This window comes from Agelaius tricolor, unplaced genomic scaffold, assembly GCF_023055355.1.
Source record: "Agelaius tricolor isolate 1412-34295 unplaced genomic scaffold, bAgeTri1.0.p SCAF_31, whole genome shotgun sequence".
In the NCBI taxonomy this organism is placed as follows: Eukaryota; Metazoa; Chordata; class Aves; order Passeriformes; family Icteridae; genus Agelaius; species Agelaius tricolor.
This window is the reverse complement of record NW_027269291.1, coordinates 4066698-4086890: the sequence shown is the minus strand read 5'-3', so window position 1 is coordinate 4086890 and position 20193 is coordinate 4066698. Positions and strand designations below refer to the sequence as shown.

The 20193-nt window shown below is 47.8% G+C and overlaps 1 protein-coding gene across 1 annotated transcript; it reads left to right on the top strand.

The window, feature by feature from the left end:
• The first annotated feature begins 426 nt into the window (after nt 1–426).
• Nucleotides 427–19487, top strand: WNT9B (Wnt family member 9B). The gene is made up of 4 exons (XM_071450641.1): nt 427–503; nt 9356–9612; nt 17510–17775; nt 19011–19487. The coding sequence occupies exons 1-4, from the start codon at nt 427–429 to the stop codon at nt 19485–19487; spliced, it is 1077 nt and encodes a 358-aa protein (XP_071306742.1).
• Nucleotides 19488–20193: the final 706 nt, after the last annotated feature.

Below are 20193 nucleotides of genomic sequence, written 5' to 3'. Positions count from 1 at the left end.
CGGCGGGAATGGAGGGATCCCAGGGGAATGGAGGGATCCCCAGGGGAATGGAGGGATCCCAGGGGAATGGAGGGATCCCAGGGAAATGGAGGGATCCCGAGGGGAATGGAGGGATCCCGAGGGGAATGGAGGGATCCCAGGGGAATGGAGGGATCCCGAGGGGAATGGAGGGATCCCAGGGGAATGGAGGGATCCCAGGGGAATGGAGGGATCCCGCGGGGATGGACGGACCCAGCGCGGCGTCCCAAGCGCCGGAGGGGCGGCGGGTCCCCAGGGAGCCCCGGGGGTTCCCGGCGGCGGTGGGACGGGACGGGACGGGACGGGACGGGACGGGGCCAACCCCGCCTCCCGCTTAAAGAGCCGCGGCGCCGGGCGGCCCGCAGCGAGCTGGGACCGGCAGCGAGCTGGGACCGGCACCGCCGCACCATGCGCTCCGCCAAGCCCTGCCGCATCCTCCTCCTCCTCCTCCTCCTGCCGCCGCCGCCCGCCGCCGCCTACTTCGGGTCAGCACCGCCCGCGGGGACCGGGGGAACGCGGGGAGGGGGACGGAGCGTCCGTGGGGCAGCTCGGGGTGTCCGTGGGCAGATCGGGGTCACCCTGGGGTAGTTCGAGGTGAGCTGGGACAGTTTGGGGTGATCTGGAGCAGCTCGGGGTGTTCATGGGGCAGCTCGGGGTGACCCGGGGCAGCTCGAGGTGTCTGTGGGACAGGTCGTGGTGTCCATGGGACAGACAGCTCGGGGTATCTGGGGCAGGTCGGGGTGTCCATGGGGTTGTTCGGGGTGTCTTGGGGCAGCTCGGGGTGTCCATGGCCAGCTTGGGGTGTTCAGGGACAGTTCGGGGTGAGCTGGAGCAGCCCGGAGTGATCATGTTGCAGCTCGGAGTGTCCAGGGGCAGCTCAGGGTGTGCTGGAGCAGCTCGGGGAGTTCATGGGCAGGTTGGGGTGAGCTGGGGCAGCTCGGAGTGCCCTGGAGCAGCTCGGGATCACCTGGGACAGTTCAGGTTGAGCTGGGGCAGCTCGGGGTGTCCAGGGACAGGTCGAGGTGTTCATGGGGCGACTCGGGGTGTCCATGAGCAGCTCGGGGTGTCCGTGGGACAGGTCTGGGGTGTCCCTGGGACAGCTCGGAATGTCCTGGGGCAGCTCGGGGTGTCCATGGCCAGCTCGGGGTGTTCAGGAACGGCTCAGGGTGTCCATGGCCAGCTCGGGGTGTCCTGGGGCAGCTCGGGGTGTCCATGGCCAGCTCGGGGTGTTCAGGAACAGCTCAGGGTGTCCATGGCCAGCTCGGGGTGTTCATGGCCAGCTCAGGGTGTCCATGGCCAGCTCGGGCTGTGGCAGCGCCGTTCCCGCGGATGCTCTGCGGAGGGCTCGCGGCGGCTCCGCGGGGCTGCCCCGGTTCCCGGGCACGTCCCCGTCCCTGCCGGAGGATCCCGGTAGAGCCGCGCACCTGCAGCGCCCCCGGAGCATCCCCCGGGCAGCGCTGGCACCGCCGGACCGTGCGGGGACACAGGGGGCACAGGGACATCAGGGACACAGGGGCACAGGGGGACATGAGGGGTACAGGGGGCACAGGAGGCACAGGGCACAGGGACAGAGGGGACACAGGGACAGAGGGGACACAGGGGGCACACAGGGACACGGGGGACACACAGGGGGACAGGGGCACAGGGGGCACAGAGGGACACAGGGTGCACAAGGACACAGGGGACACACAGAGGATACAGGGGCACAGGGGGCACAGGGGTCCCCGGGTTTGTGTCCTCCCCACACATTTTAATTGACTTGGGATAAAGGCAGAGATGGGTTTGTAACAGGCAGAATTCCCCATGCAGGGTTTTCTGGGGGTTTTTGTCCTGTTTTCTGTGTGAGCTGCTCCTCAGGCAGGGTTTCCAGACTCAGGTGTTGGGGCACACATCAGTGAGGGCAGAACAGAATTTGTGATTCAGTGGTTGCAGCACTCAGGGCTGCTCTGCACTGCCTTGCACACGTGGAGGGTCCTGCTCCACATGCTGGGAAGTGTCTGCTGGCTTGGCACTTCTCACCTGGGACACGACTGGCATTTCATTCCTGCTGCATAAAATAATCTGGATTTTAAATGTATTAATTGTATCATTCAGCCTAATTCACATGGAAGCATCTGCTGGAGGGGGCTCCCCTTTCTCCCTCAGTGTCAGCACTCACTCACTCCCTGAGGGGGTGGGTGTTGGATTAATCCCTTTTCTGACCCAGAGATGGGACAACTGAGAGGAAAAATTTTTAAAAACTTTGAAAAATTTAAATTTTTAAAGCTTTTTAAAACTTTAAAAACTTTTATTCCGTTTTCAGTCTCATGTGAAGGCCATGTGAGACAATACAGATGTTTTAATTCATGCTGTCACAATCAGAACCCACAGTTGGGCTGCAAGGAGAGTTTGGCTTTCCAGGCACAGGGAAGTGAATGAATTTGTGCAGATAACAGCACAGAGCTGTCACTGACCACTGCTCAAGCTGGACTCTGTTAAAGCAGCCTGGGTGATCCTTTGCTCTGTGTCAATAATTTATTTGGTACAAGCAGCTTTCTGTGTGTACAGGCACGCAGAATTGTGTGCTTTATTTGGTTTTAATTTTTTTTAATTTAATTTTTAAATGATTTTTTATTTTATTTTAAATGTGCTTTTTAAATTTTTATTTGGTACAAGCACATGAGATCTGTGTGTGCTGCCTCTTGGCCATGCACAGCTCAGGATCTGAGGCTGTAGGGTCAATTTTCAACGTGGGTTTTTCCCCTTGAGGGGTCTGGCACAGGTGTATCCTGTGTATTCTCACTTCTTCATCTGAAAATTAAAAGAAGAAACCCAAAACTAAGAACTCAGTGAGTTTGGTGGTGATGAGCAGTGTGATACATGGGTGCTTTCAGATAGAAAATTGAGCTGATAGACTCGAGAGGAACTTGAATATTTTAGAAGGGGATGTTTGATGTGGCTTGGTTTGGGAGAAAACCAATCTCACACCTAAATTTTTACTGATCTGGAGGGGACCCTGGGTCAGTGATCTGCTTCTGAGTTCAGCCAAAAAGGAGAGACTGAGGCACATGGGTCAAATATTGGCTTTCCAAACACTTAATGGAGAAAACCTGCAAAGATTTAAGGACAAATGAGGGAGGCTTTTGGGTGGCAACGTGCAGAGACAGGAGCTGAGCCCGTTCTGCTGGGGATGTGGCAAAGGTGAACACTGCTGGTTCAAAGGGTGAAGGAAATGCCAAGTTTGATTCCATCAGAGCAAAGGTAAAGCATGAAGTGTGTGGGATGGTGCAGCAAAAATGTTCCAAAGATGGAGCTCACCTTTAAATACAGAAAACAAAGTTTTGCCAGAGTGAACGCAGCGTTACAATGGAGAAATCCAGAGAAACCCAGAATGGGCTGGGTTAGAAGAGACCTTAAGGTGCCACCCCTGCCATGGCAGGGACACCTCCCACTGTCCCAGGGTGTCCCAGTGTCCAGCCTGGCCTTGGGCACTGCCAGGGATGCAGGGGCAGCCCCAGCTGCTCTGGGCACCCTGTGCCAGGGCCTGCCCACCCTCCCAGGGAACAATTCCCAATTCCCAATATCCCATCCAGCCCTGCCCTCTGGCAGTAGGAAGCAATTTTTGTGTTATGTTTTTAGGACAAAGGGGGATGTTTTTTAAATGACAGCAGCTGTGGGCAGAGCTCTGAGCCCATTCCCAGTGCCTGCAGCTTTGGCTCACTGGGGTCTGTGCTTGAGCAGGTCCTGAACTCCTGGTGCTGGGTCACAGGGGGGAAATTCAACCCTGCTTTGAGGAGAGGGAGAGAAAAGCTGTGTGTGAAACGTGGCCTGGCTGTTGCTGGGGTTGTGTTGGGCTCTCTGGATGCAGGAATCCAGGAGTGTTCACTGTCCTCACCTCCTCACTCCCTTTGAGCTGGTTTTGCTTCCGCCTTTGCTTCAATCCTCCCCCACCCTCCTGTAAAGCATTCCCTCCTTTCCGTGCTTTTCCTCTCAGGATGTTCAGCTCCTCAGGTGCTGGGAATGTCTCCAGACCTCATTAAAAGCTCTAAAATCCTCCTCTTTCCTCCTTGTTCACGTTTCACAAGGTGAAAAGGCATTTGGGATGTGCTGGAGGGCAAAGAGCTTCTCCCAGGGCAGAATCCAGAGCAGACCCAGCCCAGGCAGGAGGTTTGGTGGGAAGGTGGAAGCACCAAAACTGATCAAAGCCTTCTCCAGGGGAGCAGGTTGGGACATGTCTCACCCATGGGCCACTGCTCCATGGGCAGATTTCTTTAGAGCTCACCCTGAAATCCCTGTGGGGGCTGCAGAGGTGCCTGGGATCCCACAGGATGGGCTGGGTGGGCCCACAGCTCCTCCTGGCTCAGCCCCACCCCTGCCCTCTGGATTTAGGGCTGGTCATGCTCCATCAAAGGCAGTGGCACAGTTTTTGCTCATTTCTTGCTGGAAGGATTTTTTGGGGCTGTTAGAGGGTAAAAAAGATAGACTGGAATCCACAAAAGTGTGGAATAGATTATAGGGAGCAGTGTAGGTGCATCACTTGGTAAGAAATTGAGGTTTTGGGATTTTTAGTGTGCTGTGGATGGAAGCAAGATGGAGGGCACAGGGTGTTGTCCTGGGTTTCTTCTTCATGCTTCTTCTTCCTTCTTCTTCCTGGGTTTGGGTGGCATTTTGTAATTGGGCAGAAAAATCCACATTGGGATCAGTTATTGGGTTAAAAGGGAAAATAATCGAGGTGTCAGCTCTTAATTGGACAATTTAGCTTTAAAAGACCTTGGAACAAGAGATTGTGGCCATTTTTGTGGTGCTTTTCCAGTGCACTGAGCTTGGTATGGACAGTGTGCAAAACTTTAGATAAGATAATAATAAACAAGAACCTGAAGACTGAAAAAATCCAGTGGGTCTCTCTTTCCTGACACAAAACCACCCCAGGAGGGTCTCCCCCAACAGGCCCAGCCTGAGTTCCAGAAATTGAGGGATTGGCAACAAACACCTCAACAGGAACTGGCCTGGAATTGGGATCCACATGGAAATATTTCATTTTCCTTCATGGAAGGAGTCAAACCAAGGATGCCCAGAGCAGCTGAGGGTGGAGAGCCCTGCCCTGGTCACTGCTCTCCTCCCAGACTGGCAGCTCTTCTGATTGCAGGAATTTGATATCCTGTTCTCTGTGGAATTTCAGGAGAAATCTTTTTTAAAAATGAGTCTGGGCCTGGACACATCATCTGTTACTGCTCCCAGGGAGGGCTTGCAGCAAACAATCCATCTCAAAGGATTCTGATGCACAGCATCATGTGAACTCATCTGAGGGTTTTAATTCCAGCCTTTTCTCATTGTGAGGAGCAGAAACTTGATGGCAAACCTGGAGGATAACAGGTACAGAGATACCTGAGGGGCTGGGATGACAACTCTGAGGGAGGAAAGGAAAGAGCTTTGATATCAGCTGTTAAATCTCAATATTGATTATGGAGATTTATGGTTTGGATGCTCTGGGGATTTCTTCCACCTCCTTTGCAGGCAGTAGGGGTGCAAAGCAGAGGAACCATCCTGATTTGTCACAACAGTGCAACACTCACAACCCATCCTTTCTCTGGGGAAAGATGGGGAGCATTAAATTGTGCTGTTTCTGAAAGGATGAAAACTCTGTTTTTGGACAGAGCTGGGCACCTCTGTGCCCTGCACAGTCCTTGGTTCCATCTGTCCTGCCCCACATTCTCTCAGCCCTTCCTGAAATCTTCTTGCAGCTCTCTGTGGGGTGCAGATATTCCTGTGGAACATGAAAGGCCCCTGAAATCAGATATGGAGTCCTGTTGTGGGCTGCTTTGATTCTCTCTTTACTTGGGAGAGGTAGGAAAGGCATATTTTTACTGGTTTTTAAGACCTTTCAGATCCAGAGGACATTGGGCATTGCACAGGAACAGGCTCTCATTAAAAGTCTCTTAAGAAGCTGGAATGTGGCTGGAAGGAGATTAAAGGAAATAGATGAATTTAGCAAAGGGCTTAGACAGAAAAGGAGAGAGAAATAAAGTTGGAGATCCTTATTGTTCTTTCAGATTGCAAGCAGGTGTGCATTAATTCAAAGAGTTCACTTTCTTTGCTGTATGATCTGTAGATAATAAACTCTAAATCATCCAAAACCGTGCAGTTTGCCTGACTGCAAATATCTGCATATTTTATATTTAATCTTGTACAAATGTTTGCATGCTCTGATCTCCATCAGATCCTGTGTTTGCTCTGCTCTGATGAAATACAGTTGTGATGGGAGCCTGCAAAGCAATTTCTGGGCAATTTTTGGGGCTGTCCTGGCTCTGAGAGTGGTTTCTGCTCCCAGCTGTGCCCCTGCCACCTGCATGGCCTTGGGCACCTCATTGAATCCCTCTGCTGCTTGTCTAAGCTGAAATTTGGGTGAGAGATGAATTTTGGGAGCTGTGTCTGTGCTCTGACTGTGAGACTCCTGATGCTGGGAGCCTCCAACACAGCGATGCAATTATTGATATAATTCATATAATTATTTCCTGCTGACATTGCCCTGCCTCAGGGGACAAGTGTGAGAGTTTGCACAAGGGAGGCTGTCACAGACAAGTGTGTTCTGGGTAGCTTTAGCCACTTGGATTTACCAATTTACTGCTTATTTCATCAGCTGTGTTCTATCAATCTGGTTATTTCTGACCTCCTTTTTTAGAGAAAAACCAAGTTACTCTAAGTGTTGCAGCTTCAGAAATTCAACAACAACAACAACAACAACAATAATAATAAAAAACCACCACCACCAATAATAAATACTACTACTGCTAAATAAAAAAAAAAAAAAAAAAAAAAAAAAAAAAAAAAAAAAGAATAAAAATAAAAATAAGTAGCTTTGCCTGTGCAACCAACTATCTGTGTAGGATGCTCCATTACCTCCTTCAGAATTTAAAATGTTGCTGGATCCAGTTTTAGGAAGTAGTTTTCCCATGAAGCTTTTGCTTTGAATGGTGAAAATGATGAATTAGACTCAGTATCTCTGTGTGTGTCGTCCCAGGTTGTATTTGCTGTGCACTATTGGGTTTGCTCTGGAAATGGAATCAAATTCTCCAAAGGTTTTTATGGTGCCTTTCTTTTACAAATATCAGCACCCAACATCCTTCACAGCCTGGAGAATTGGCAATGCCACCTTCTCCCAAATCCCACTGGTGGGGACATCCTTGGGATAATCCCTGCTCAGAACTGTAAAACTCAGGCCAAAAGTTGAGGTGGCTTCACCACATTCACCAATGTGAAGGAAAATGTGAGGACAAAGGCATGAACAGAAGCAGGGTGGCAGACTGAGATGCTCCCTCAGAATGTTTTCCAGCTTCTGGCAGTGTGCACATCCTGAATTTCCTGTGCCAAAGTGTCTTTGTGTTCACTGGTCCCTTTAGGACTTGGTATGAATACATGGAATACTTCAGCATCCCTTGTGCCCTGCACTGAGGAGGGCTGCAAGTTGAAATACAGCCTCATTTCTTTTAAATCTAAAAATTAATAAATGATCACAATTCCCCCTGTTTCTTCTGTTTTAGAGATCAGAATAATCTTTACTCACTTGGAGGCCAGTCCTGCTTCCACAGCCCTGTGTTCTCCTGCTATCCCTTCCTCTCCTGGTGGGAATTGTGGAAGGTATCCAGCCTGTCTTACACAAGTTTTTTGGAAATCTGTCAGCTGTAGATGTCCAAGCAGGCAATTTCATCTGTCCTTGCTTTGTGTGGGCAGTGACTCCTTCCCATGGGGCTGCTGGTGACAGCACACATGGGCTTCTCCTCCTCCCCATGGCATCAGTCTGGGACTTTGCCCTGGTGTGTGATAGGAATGGGATACCAGATCTACTCAATCTGTATTGATTAATCTTCTGAGCTGGTAAAATGCCCCAACCTGCAGCCTCCTGAATATCCTTCCCTTCTTCACCTTTTCCATGATGGTGATCTTAGAATCATCACAGAATCCCAAACTGGTGTGGGTTGGACCTTTAAAGGCCACCCAGTCCAGTCCAGTGCCATGGGCAGGGGCACCTCAGGGTGGCTCAGAGCTCCTGCCCAACTTCACCCTGAATGATTCTGATGCCTCAGGTTTTGGTTTTTGTATTTTTCAGGTTCTGTGCTGCTTTAGTGGGTGGGTCTGGGTTCACATCAGGGGATGGTGAGCTCTGATCACAGAGGAGGGAGACAAAACAATTCCTGCTCCAGCTGGGGACCAAGGACAAATGATCCAAATCTCAGGCCCAAGAGCACAAACACCGTGGGCTGGAGAGAGAAAAACAAAGATGGGACTTTGTGGTTATTAATTGTTGTGGTCTTGTTGTGGGTTTTAGGATGAGGTGAGAGACGAGAATTGACCCCCAAGTTTTTAGAAAGTTGATATATTATATTATATTATATTATATTATATTATATTATATTATATTATATTATATTACATTACATTACATTACATTACATTACATTACATTATATTGTATTATATTATATTCTAAAACTATACAAAAGAAAGAGAAAGGAGACATCAGAAGGCGAGACAAGAATGAATAATAAAAACCCGTGACAGACTCAGAGAGTCTGACACAGCTGGCTGTGATAGGCCATTAATTAAAAACAATTCACATGGAACCAATCAAAGATGCACCTCTTGGTAAGCAACCTCTAGACTGCATTTTAAGCAATCAGATAATTAATATAATATAACATAACATAACATAACATAATATAATATAACGGATAATTAATACAAATGTTAATTCTTTTTTGAAGTTTCTCAGCTTCTCAGGAGAAAAATCCTGGCAAAGGGATTTTTCATAAAATATGACAGTAACAGTAATAGGCTGGAGCTCTAATTGGACAATTAACTCCAATATGTGAATAGAGCAGAGCTTATAAAAGTGAGAGACCCCATGGCCAGTGGGGCATTTTGTGACCATTTGGGTTCATCTTGGTTTCGTTTTGTGACCATTTGGGTTCACCTGGGGTGTAGCCCTGGCTGGGCTCTTGTGCTGCCCAGGGTGGGTTTATTGAGGCCTCCTAATAAATCCCTGCTTTATTCTTGAGCTCTGTCCAGTCTCTGTTCTAGCCCAGCCTTCTCAGGGTCACTCCCAGCGATGTCCTCCCTAACTCTGTGACCATTTTGGTTCATCTTTGGTGTAGCCCTGGCTGGGCTCTTGTGCTTCCCAAGGTGGATTTATTGAGGCATTTTAATAAATCCCTACTTTATTCTTTAGCTCTGTCCAGGACCCATTGAGGCCTTTTAATAAATCCCTGCTTTATTCTTTAGCTCTGCCCAGTCTCTGTTCTAGGGCATCACTCCCAGCGATGGCCTCCCTAACTCACCTCCTCTCCCGCTTCTTTCCCTCCAGCCTGACCGGGAAGGAAGCCCTGACCCAGTTCCCATCCCTGGGTGCCCCAGGGGGCTCTGGCCCAGGCCAGGGCCACGTGAAGCAGTGTGAGCTGCTCCAGCTGTCCCGCAAGCAGAGGCGGCTGTGCCGGAGGGAGCCGGGGCTGGCGGAGACGCTGCGCGACGCCATCCGCCTGGGCGTCCTCGAGTGCCAGTTCCAGTTCCGCAGCGAGCGCTGGAACTGCAGCCTGGAGGGACGGCCCAGCCTGCTCAAGAGAGGTACAAGGTAGTTGGTGTGCAGGGAAACTCTGGCTGCAGCACCCGGGGTGTCCCAAATGAAATCTGTCCGTGGTTGAGAAGGAGACAACACAAAGCAACACACTCCATTTTCACTTTACTCACTTTACTCAGACAAACAATGTCCTCATTGGAATAGGCAGTTGAAGTTTCTCTTATTTCTCCTTCTTTCTTTCTTGGTCAACGACCTTGGTAGAAAATTCTTTCTACATGGATCCTCTGGCTCACAGAAGTCGCTGTAAAACCTCTTCCACCATTGGTGTCCAGGGAAACTCTGGCTGCAGCCCCTGAGGCGTCCCAGATTAAATCTGACACGATGTTGTGGTAGAGATGGAGACAACACAAAGCCACACTCCATTTTCAGGAGGATTCAAATTGTTTTTGCAAACTGCATGATTTTTATACATTCTTAGAAAGCTCATAACTGTTCAAACTGGTTTTGCAAACTGCATGCTTTTTATACATTCTTACAAAGCTCAAAAGTTTATACTTTACCCATTGGTCACCAGAGACAAACCAAGTGCTGATTGGAATAGGTAGTTGCAAGTTTCTCTTATTTTTCCTTCTTTCTTTCTTGGTTTCTCTGGCAAGGGCCTTGGTAGGAAATGCTTTCAGGGGTAAACATGGATCCTCTCCTCCAACTTCTCTCTGGCTCACAGAAGTTGCTGTAAAACCTCTTCCACTGTTGGTGTCCAGGGAAACTCTGGAGTGTCCCAAATTACATCTCACATGATGTCGTGGTAGAGATGGAGACAACACAAAGCCACACGCTCCATTTTCAGAAGGCTTCAAACTGGTTTTGCAAACTGCATGCTTTTTATACATTCTTACAAAGCTCATAAATTTACACTTTACTCACTGTACTCAAACAAATGGCTGATTGGAATAGGGAGTTGAAGTTTCTCCTATTTATCTTTATTTCTTTCTTGGTTTCTATGTCGGCAAGCTTGGTAGGAAATTCTTTCAGGGGTAAACATGGATCCTCTTCTCAAACTTCTCTCTGGCTCACAGGAATCAATGTAAAACCTCTTCCACAGTTGGTGTGCAGGGAAACTCTGGCTGCAGCCCCTGAGGCGTCCCAGATTAAATCTGACACGATGTCGTGGTAGAGATGGAGACAACACAAAGCCACACTCCATTCTTAGAAAGCTCATAACTGTTCAAACTGGTTTTGCAAACTGCATGCTTTTTATACATTCTTACAAAGCTCAAAAGTTTACACTTTACTCACTTTACTCAGACAAACAACGTCCTCATTGGAATAGGGAGTTGAAGTTTCTCTTATTTCTCCTTCTTTCTTTCTTGGTTTCTGTGTCAAGGACCTTGGTAGGAAATTCTTTCAGGGGTAAACATGGATCCTCTCATCAAACTTCTCTCTGGCTCACAGAAGTCACTGTAAAACCTCTTCCACCATTGGTGTCCAGGGAAACTCTGGCTGCAGCCCCCAGGGTGTCCCAAAGTAAATCTGACACGATGTCGTGGTAGAGATGGAGACAACACAAAGCCACACTCCATTTTCAGAAGGCTCCAAATTGTTTTTATTATGGCATGCATGCTTTTTATACATTCTTAGAAAACTCAAGTTTACACTTTACTCACTTTATTCAGACAAAGTGCTCATTGGAATGGGCAGTTGCAGGTTTCTCTTATTTCTCCTTCTTTCTTTCTTGGTCAACAACCTTGGTAGGAAATTCTTTCACAGGTAATCGTGGATCCTCTTCTCAACCTCCTCTCTGGCTCACAGAAGTTGCTGTAAAACCTCTTCTACCACAGGGTCAGTTAAAGAAAAAAAATCCCTTTAGTGCCTTGGATATTCATGTATGTAAACCTCTGTTATTCTCAAATACAAAATTTAAACCTGTTTACTGTTTGAAAAAGCTCGTTATCTGCATGCAGGCATCTCAGTGCATGTTGACAAATCTCTCCTAAGACTCTTTTACATAAATGTGGAGAAATTTGGGCAAAGTGGACAGAAGACCCGCTGGGTTTTTGTTTCCCAAAATACTTCAGATGAAGGAATTGTCCTGTAAGGTCTGGATGTGAGGTAGAAGGGAACATAATAAATGCTTCCAATGCTTGAGAAAAATACAATGAAGATGGACACTGAAATGATCTCTTTATAAAAATTCCCAGAGAATGCATATAGAGTTTGCCAGACCTGTCCTGATCCAACCAGAGCCTGACTGTTACAGACCTTCAGCCCTTCAATAACTTCTATTAGCACTTACTAAGCTTCAGCCTTCAGATTTATTGAGTTTCAGTCCTTTGAGCACTTAATGTTTTTAAAAAGGACCTGAAGAAGCCAATATTAATTTTGATGAAAATCAATGCTAATTTTAATTAACATTGGGATCGAAACTTTTTAATGTTTCCTTTTAAAAATATCAATTTTTATTACATTAAATATCAACTTAATATTTTATTAAGTCAGCACATACAAGATCAGATTTTCTTCGTTGCAAGAATTTTTTAGCAAGCAGTGGAAGGAGCTGTTCATGATAATTTTGAGTGTCTTTCTCACATCTGCACCTTCATCAACCTCAAAGAACTTGAAAATGACAATTGAATAATCCTCATCTTCAAATAGCTGGAAAACATTTAATTATCTGGCAGTGACATGCCTTAACATTTCCATGGGCTCCTGACTGACAAAATAAAATATCACCTGTAATTTCAAACCTGTTTTGGCAGATGGGGATAAGTGTTTGAAAACTTTTATTACACAATCCTAAGGATCAAATGATGATTTAATACAGCCAGGTATGCTGTGTGCAGCCCCTGTGTGACAGGACACTTAGCTGGGAGCAATTATTAGCTCTCATTTTTCCTTTAGCTTGCAAAGGGGCTTGTTTCTTTCCTAAAGAACATGAACATGGCTTTCAGCTGCCACTTTTGATCTGTTTGTGACATTTGTTGCAGCTTTCTTGGAGATTGTTGATCGTGCAACTCTCCCCTGTCACCCAGGTAGTGATGAGGCATTTTAAAAATGTTTAAATTATTTGATAACTCCATGGTCCTAGAGAAACCATGAAGAAAAATACAGATTTTTAGCAGTCCTAAATGGTCCTAAGAGTGCAAGAGAGTGGAAAAGGTCCTTCCCAGTGAGATGGGCCAGGTGAGAAGCCACATTCAGTTTGCAATCCCAACTGACAAACTCCTGTGACTGATGTGGATCATCAGTGCTTTTCCTGCTTCTAGAGATGCCAAAACCCAAACCAACAGAAAATAAGCCAAGGGTTTTATGGCTCTTGAAATGCCAGATTTATTTTACCAGTCTGCACCATTTGTTGCTCTTGATAGTTCTCTGGGTACAACTGGAAAACTCCTTTTGCATTGTCTGCAACCTTTCTGTGGCACTTATGACACCTCTTACTCCTCAGTGATCCATGCAAAATCCTCCTGCATTCCTTCTCCACTCCTTTAAAGATCCATGGAAAGAGTGAAATGATTTCAAGCCACCTTGTTACACAGGGGCAGTTGGTGTTTTTATAAAAACATGGAAAGCAGTGATGCCCTTCTGGTGTCCTGGGTGTGCCATTAAGGGCTGCTGGGAGTCAGGTGAAGCAGGATTTTTCCTCAAACAACTCAGTGATCTGGGGAAATAAATACCTTTAGCACAGAGGTCAGAGCCAGCCACTCACAAAATCCTTGCTGAGAAATGAGTGCTCTGCAATCCTTCCATCCCTTAATCCACTCCTTTGCCTCCTGCTGGTGGGACTCTGACCTTCCAGCAGTGGTTTCCCTGTTGTCATGAGGAATCCAGGGGTGGTGCAGCAGAGGAGTGGTGACTCACAGACACAGAATTTCCATGATGGGAGATTTGGAGAAAAAAAAATTCTTCTGAGCAAAAAAGCCCTGAGCAGCTGGCATTGGAGCCAGCCCTGCTTTGAGCAGGAGGTTGTTCTGAAGACCTCAAAAGTCCTTCCATCCTAAATCTTTCTATATTTCTATATCTTTTTTTTTAGTTTTGCTGTTGTTTTAAGAGAGATGCCTCCTCCACCTGCTCTGAAACACTCAAACTCCTTCATTGCAGCATTGAAAACTCTGGCCCTGAGCATCTTTCCTTTGTCAGAGTCATCCCACAGCAAGACTCCTCCCATTACAAATTTTCCCTGTGGTCTGGAGCACACCACAGCACACAACAATGCATTGCAGCAGAAGTCCTTCTGTATTTATAGGCTGCAGAGCTAAGAAATCCTTCTGGAGAGCTCAGGGCAAGGCTTGGACACATGGAAGGTCCTACCAGAAGGAGCTGCTCTGCTGCAGCCTCCTGAAATCCATCTCTGTGCTGGATGCTTGCAGCCAAACTGCCCAGCAGAGACATCTGCAGCCAGGTGTTGCCCCTTCACTGAGAGTTTCAGGTTCCATTCTGTCCCTGACTCAGTGGGGTCAGGGCAGTGACCCATCCCCAACCCAAGCTCTGAGAGCCCAGAATTGGCTCTGGGCCCCACTGTCTATGGTGACAGGAGCTCTGTTGTCACTGTGGGAGGAGAGATAGCAGGAGCAGCCTCTGTTCAGATCCCCAGTTGTGCTCCTTGGAGCTGATTGCTGCCATTTGTGGGCTGTCCTCCTGAAAATCCAGCTCCAGCAGCTGCTCTGCTGAAGGACAGCTTTTACTTCCCTCATTAGTTTTGTGAATTAACAATTAAATGGTGATTGGCTCCTCATGACAGAGAGGAAGGAGCCATCTTAGACTTTTCAGACAAGTATTTGGCAGCCTGGAGATGTTGAAGCTTTGTTTGAAGGAGAAAGGAGATGTTTCAAAGTCTGCTGGGTATCTGCAGTTGCTGCTGTCTGCAGTGGCCTGACCACAGCAATGGCCTCTGATTTCCAGTGGGCTGAAAACTGGCCAGGAAAACATGGGGAAACCAAAGCATCTGAAATAGCAGGAGCAGTGTGGTGATCCACAGAGTCAGATTTAGCAGGGGCTGTGGGGCCTGCTGGCTCCTCATGGCATGGGAAAGGGCCTCTGGAATGCTCTCCTCACCTCTGGGATCAGCGTGTCAGAGAGGGTGTTGGGAATCTGGTAAGCATTTGGAATGATTTGGCAGATTTAGGATCTCAGGTATCAGTTATCCTCTCTTAGCTCCTTTGGAGAGGGTCAGGCACTGTTTGAAAATGTGTGAGCATCGTGCTGCCGTCCACAGCCTGCATTGACCACGTCCCATTCCAGCTGTTACAAAACTTTTGGTGGATTTGGTGACATTCTTTCATTATCTTTAGAGTACCCTGAGAAATTTTGTAGAGGATCATCAACCAGCAAGATTAATTGCAAATTATTGCCCCAGGGGTTATGGCAACCAAAATGTTGAGGCCGGAAGCAGATTGTTGGTTGATCTCCTTGTCTCCTCCAGATTTCCCCAATTCTCCCCATATATCCATGCTGTTGGTAGATCTTTATCTAAAATTCTGCAATTCCAAAGAGCTCCTCTGAAGTCTATTGAAGTTGCTAATGAAGCCTCTCCATTACATTCATGATTAGCCACATTTTTCATTCTTTTTGCTGGCAATCACCAGGAGAACTCTTTGTCCTGCTGTGTTGCTCATGATTACAGTGGACATCACTCAGATTTCAGCACTCAGTGTTCTGATCCACTATTACAGCAGGATGGGAATTCTCTGAGGGAACAGAATGATGGAGAGATTGGAGTTTGCACTTGGTGAATTCTAGAGGTGGCTTCCAACCTTTGCTCCAGGCAGGGCTCAGTGCAAGTCTAGGTCAAGTCTCTGTGGTTGTCTCTCTCTCTCTTCCATTATTGGGGAAAACAGATTTCCCTTCTGATGTGGAAGGGAATTTGGAATTTTCCCATGTGGAATATTTGTTTGCTTCATTGTGTTTTCTTCCATGCAATGTATAAGTGTTCTATCTTCCATAAATCAAATTTTTTCTATTTTGGCTGATCTTATCCATTCGTGCACTCAGAGCTATTGATCAGTCACCTGTATCTCTCTTTCTTGCACTAATTCCTAAATTTTAGACTTGCTAAACAATTTCCCATTAATGTTTTTTTTTTTCCCTGCAAATGAACTCTAGAGAAAATATTAAGGTTTTCCCCAGGGCTGAAAAAGAGAGGAGGTGAATATAAATAAATAAAAATATTTTGGCATTTGGGTCAGGTTTGTGTCAATCAGAGTTTCTGAAACTTCTGTGAAACTCGTGGGATCAATATTCCTATTCCTGTCTGATCTCATGTCTCTACATGAAATTTTCATTCAGCCACTGTACTTTGCTTCCTGGTTAAAATGTCATAGTCACACCATGACCTCAGGGATTGTAGCCAAGCTGGGAATCCTGCTCTGGGGAGGAGAAGAGATTCAGAACACACCTTTACAGTCACCTGGATGTCCCAATGTCCCCACAGGGGTAGGAGGCATCTTTTGAATCTGCCCAATCACTCCATGCCTTTCTGGAATGCCAAAATTGACAGTGCTCAGCAGAGGGCAGGGGAAGGGGAAGAAGAGATGCCTGACACACCTGGCAGGGAATTATCAGGGAGAAACCCGGGGTATCTGAGGCAAACCATGACATCACCAGTGTTATGTTTGCCCAATTATCCCATCATTAAAAAAAACCCAAACATATATTAGAGGTAGCAGCAATTTTAATTGAATAGTTTAGAAAATATATAAAATCGGATACACTTGAAATATTGACAATATAATTTGATTAAAATAAGGGATGATTTGGTTCCAAGTATAGCACATAAGCAAAAGATAACCATGGGGTACAGAGTGCAGGGCTCTGGTCCCCTGCCACCTCATGTACGAGCTTGCCAAGTGAAGATTCCCCCCTTTTATGCCCTGTGTCAATGCCATCTCCTCCCATTTTCGATTCATCACACTTCCACCTCCGCCCTCATCACCACCTTTACCGTGCACGCTCCACCACTCATTTTGGTGGTCACACAAGTCTTTGGGGGTTGTTTTTGATGAAGGCTCTCCTCTTCTTCAGTGTCCTTCAACTCACCCTTGGGTTACACATGCACACCAAGCCAGTACAATGTAAGCTAAGACTAACATAATATTATATTTAAGCATCAAAGCAATAAATCTCTTATAACTGGCATTTTCCTGGGACCCAACCAGATTTTCCCTTCTTTCTGTTAATTTTTAGTAACTGTTATCTCTTGCTTTTTCCTGCCTTGAACATCTGCAGGAAAAGAGGGGGGGGAGTGGAACCCCTCCTCTCCCTTTCTTTCTTGGCATTATATGATAAAGCCCCGATCCTGGCCTTATCACCAAGCGATGCAGGACAGTCCGGATAGCTCAGTCCCTGTGGGAGACAGAGTGCCCGCATACCCAGTCAGCTCGCAGCCGCCGCAGGCTGCCCTGAGCAAGCTCAGTGATTTCAGCTCTTTAGTGATTCTCAGCTCTCTCAGGATTTCAGCTCTTTGCTGCCTTGCTAGGGCGCCTTTGGCTGAGGCAGAAGCAGAGGCGAGAGAGGAGAAGGAGAGGTCCTGGCGTTCCACAGCGATGTTTTTATTGAGGAGTCTGCGAAGGGTTCCAGCGACAGCTCTTCTTCTGTTGAACAGGCTAAACCAGCCCCTTTTTATAGGGTATAGGGGGATCCAAACCTGTCCAATGGTAAGGGTTAGGGAAAAGCGACCTATGAGGTTACAGAGATAAGCATTGGGGTGACGGGTAGAAGAAGACAGGAGCTTATTTTGCTGTCTCATCATGACTCAGCAGTTCCTGCTGTTAAGTCTCAATCCTCCATGGAGCTCTCCTAAGCTCCACAGAGTCTGCTACAGCATTACACCTTTTAACTGTTTAATAATTTCCAAATATTAATTACTGCATTGGTATTGATTACCGTTGTCAGTTTTGTCAGCACGAATCATACCTATTTACCACAACCAGCAACCCTTGTCCCCGGCAGGTTTTAAGGAGACGGCCTTCCTGTACGCCGTGTCCTCGGCGGCGCTGACGCACTCGCTGGCGCGGGCCTGCAGCGCGGGGCGCATGGAGCGCTGCACCTGCGACGACTCCCCGGGCCTGGAGAACCGCAAGGCCTGGCAGTGGGGCGTCTGCGGGGACAACCTCAAGTACAGCACCAAGTTCCTGAAAAAGTTCCTGGGCCAGAAGAGGATCGGCAAAGACCTGCGGGCCAAGGTGGACATCCACAACACCAATGTGGGCATCAAGGTAGGAGCTGCGCCTTGGTGGGCTTGGGATGAAGTTTGGGACTTTTCAGTGCAAGTCTTCTGACCCATCCTGGGTGTGAGAAGGATTTTCACTGCCCTGCTCACAGACAGAAACAGACCTGGTCGCCTGTGTGCCCTGGGCCTTCAGCTGAGAGTCCCTGGGAAGTCTCCTGGGCTCTTGGGTGAGGAGGTGCATATTGAGTGGCAGAGGAACATCCTGTGTCCTCTAGTGGTCCCAGGGTGGGTGACAGGGAGTTACAGCACGGTGACAGCTGTGAAACTCCACAGCTGGATGACTCCAGGGGTTATGCCAGGGCCACAGTGGGCTCTGATAACAGCTGGAGCTTAGAGCTGGTGGCATGTGCAAAGCAGATTAAAGACTGAAACTCTTGAGATCAATTATGAGTCTGCTGGTGACTTGCTATGGAATGAGTCCCATCACAGGTTTGGGTCAGGGAGATCATCAGATTGAGCATTTTGACCTGTAGGTTACAGGCTACTGACACATCATTGTCATCCATTTACTGAGTCAAATTGATTGTTTAATTAGAGCACTGTCTTCATTTGAATACACCTAAAGGAATCTACAATGTCGGAGATACTCAGTTTTACTGACTCAGTTTTATTCAGTTTTACTGACTCATCATTGTCTTCCATTTACTGAGTCAAACTGATTGTTTAATTAGAGCACTGTCTTCATTTGAATACACCTAAAGGAACCCACTATGTTGGAGATACTCAGTTTTATGATTGACTACTCCTACTGCGCCAAGTAGAATTAATAAGAACTTATTTGGTGTTCAGCTGGTTGTCCTCAGGCTACCACTCTTTGTCTCACCTGTCAATTCTGTAGCTTTTCCTCTGCTGTGGTGTGGTTTTTTATTGTCTTGGGTTCTTTTTTTTGTGTTTTTTTTTGTTTTGTTTGTTTGTTTGGTTTTTTTATTTTTTGTTTTTGGGGGTTTTTGTTTTGTTTTGGTTTTTTTTTTAGTTTTGGTTTTTTGTTTGTTTTGGTGGAGGTTTTTTTTGGGTTTTTGGGTTGTTGTTTTTTTTTTTTTTTTTGTTTGGTGGTTTTTTTTAGTTTTGCATTTTTAAAACTATTATTAACATTTTTTCCTCCGTAGCCTAGAAACAATGCCAATAAAACTGCAGTGCTTGCAGCTGTCTGTGACCTGAGCCGTTCCCTCTACCAGAACTAGGCCCTGGCAGGTAATAACCACCACTCTTCTTCCTCACCAGGCGGTGAAGAACGGCCTCAAAACCACCTGCAAGTGCCACGGCGTGTCGGGCTCGTGCGCAGTGCGGACGTGCTGGAAGCAGCTCTCACCTTTCCACGAGATCGGGCGGCTCCTGAAGCTGCGCTACGACGACGCCGTCAAGGTCTTCAGCACCACCAACGACGCCGTGGGACACTCGGAGCTGGCGGGGCCACACAGACACGGCCACTCGGGCAAGCAGCCCGCCCTGCCGCGCCCCACCGACCTGGTCTACGTGGAGGACTCGCCCAGCTTCTGCAGGCCCAGCAAATACTCCCTGGGCACCGCGGGCAGGACCTGCTCCCGCGAGGGCAACTGCGACAGCATGTGCTGCGGCCGGGGCTACAACACCCAGAGCCGCCTGGTCACCTTCTCGTGCCACTGCCAGGTGCAGTGGTGCTGCTACGTGGAGTGCCAGCAGTGCATGCAGGAGGAGGTGGTCTACAGCTGCAAGCAGTAGGGACAGCCCCGAGGGGCGAGGCGAGTCCAGGAGAGCAGCAGGGGGACAGGGACATGGCTCTCTGCTGTGGGGTCAGGGCAAAGGCGAGCACCAAATGAGTGCTGTGCTACTCCAACCTTGGCGTTGAGATGCTCCAGCCTCAGGTTGAGATGCTCCAGCCTTGGCGTTGAGATGCTCCAGCCTTGGCGTTGAGATGCTCCAGCCTTGGTGTTGAGATGCTCCAACCTCAGCATTGAGATGGTCCAGCCTCAGGTTGAGATGCTCCAACCTCAGTGTTGAGATGCTCCAAACTGGGCATTCAGATGCTCCAACCTTGGTGTGACATGCTCCAAACTTGGTGTGACATGCTCCAACCTCAGTGTTGAGATGCTCCAACCTTGGCATTGAGATGCTTCAACCTCGGTGTGACATGCTCCAACCTCGGCATTGAGATGGTCCAACCTTGGGTTGAGATGCTCCAGCCTTGGGTTGAGATGCTCCACCCTCAGCATTGAGATGCTCCAGCCTGGAGAGAGCCCCTGCATGAGCAGGGAAATCCAGAGGTTTTTTGTCAGGTATGGGGTCAGGAAGGAGGGACAGAGAGCAGAGGGGATGTGAGGACAGCAGAAACCCTGATGCAGCCACAGATGTCCCTCCAATTCAAACTTGTACTCACCTGTGTGGGAAGATCCTCCTTCTGCATCGCTCAGGTGCACTCCTGGAGATG

Bases quoted from the DNA above. Each gene is read 5' to 3' on its own strand.
- WNT9B (XM_071450641.1), top strand. From the start codon at position 427: ATGCGCTCCGCCAAGCCCTGCCGCATCCTCCTCCTCCTCCTCCTCCTG. The intron at 504-9,355 runs GTCAGCACCGCC...CTTTCCCTCCAG, and splicing joins CCCGCCGCCGCCTACTTCGG to CCTGACCGGGAAGGAAGCCC. The intron at 9,613-17,509 runs GTACAAGGTAGT...TGTCCCCGGCAG, and splicing joins GCCCAGCCTGCTCAAGAGAG to GTTTTAAGGAGACGGCCTTC.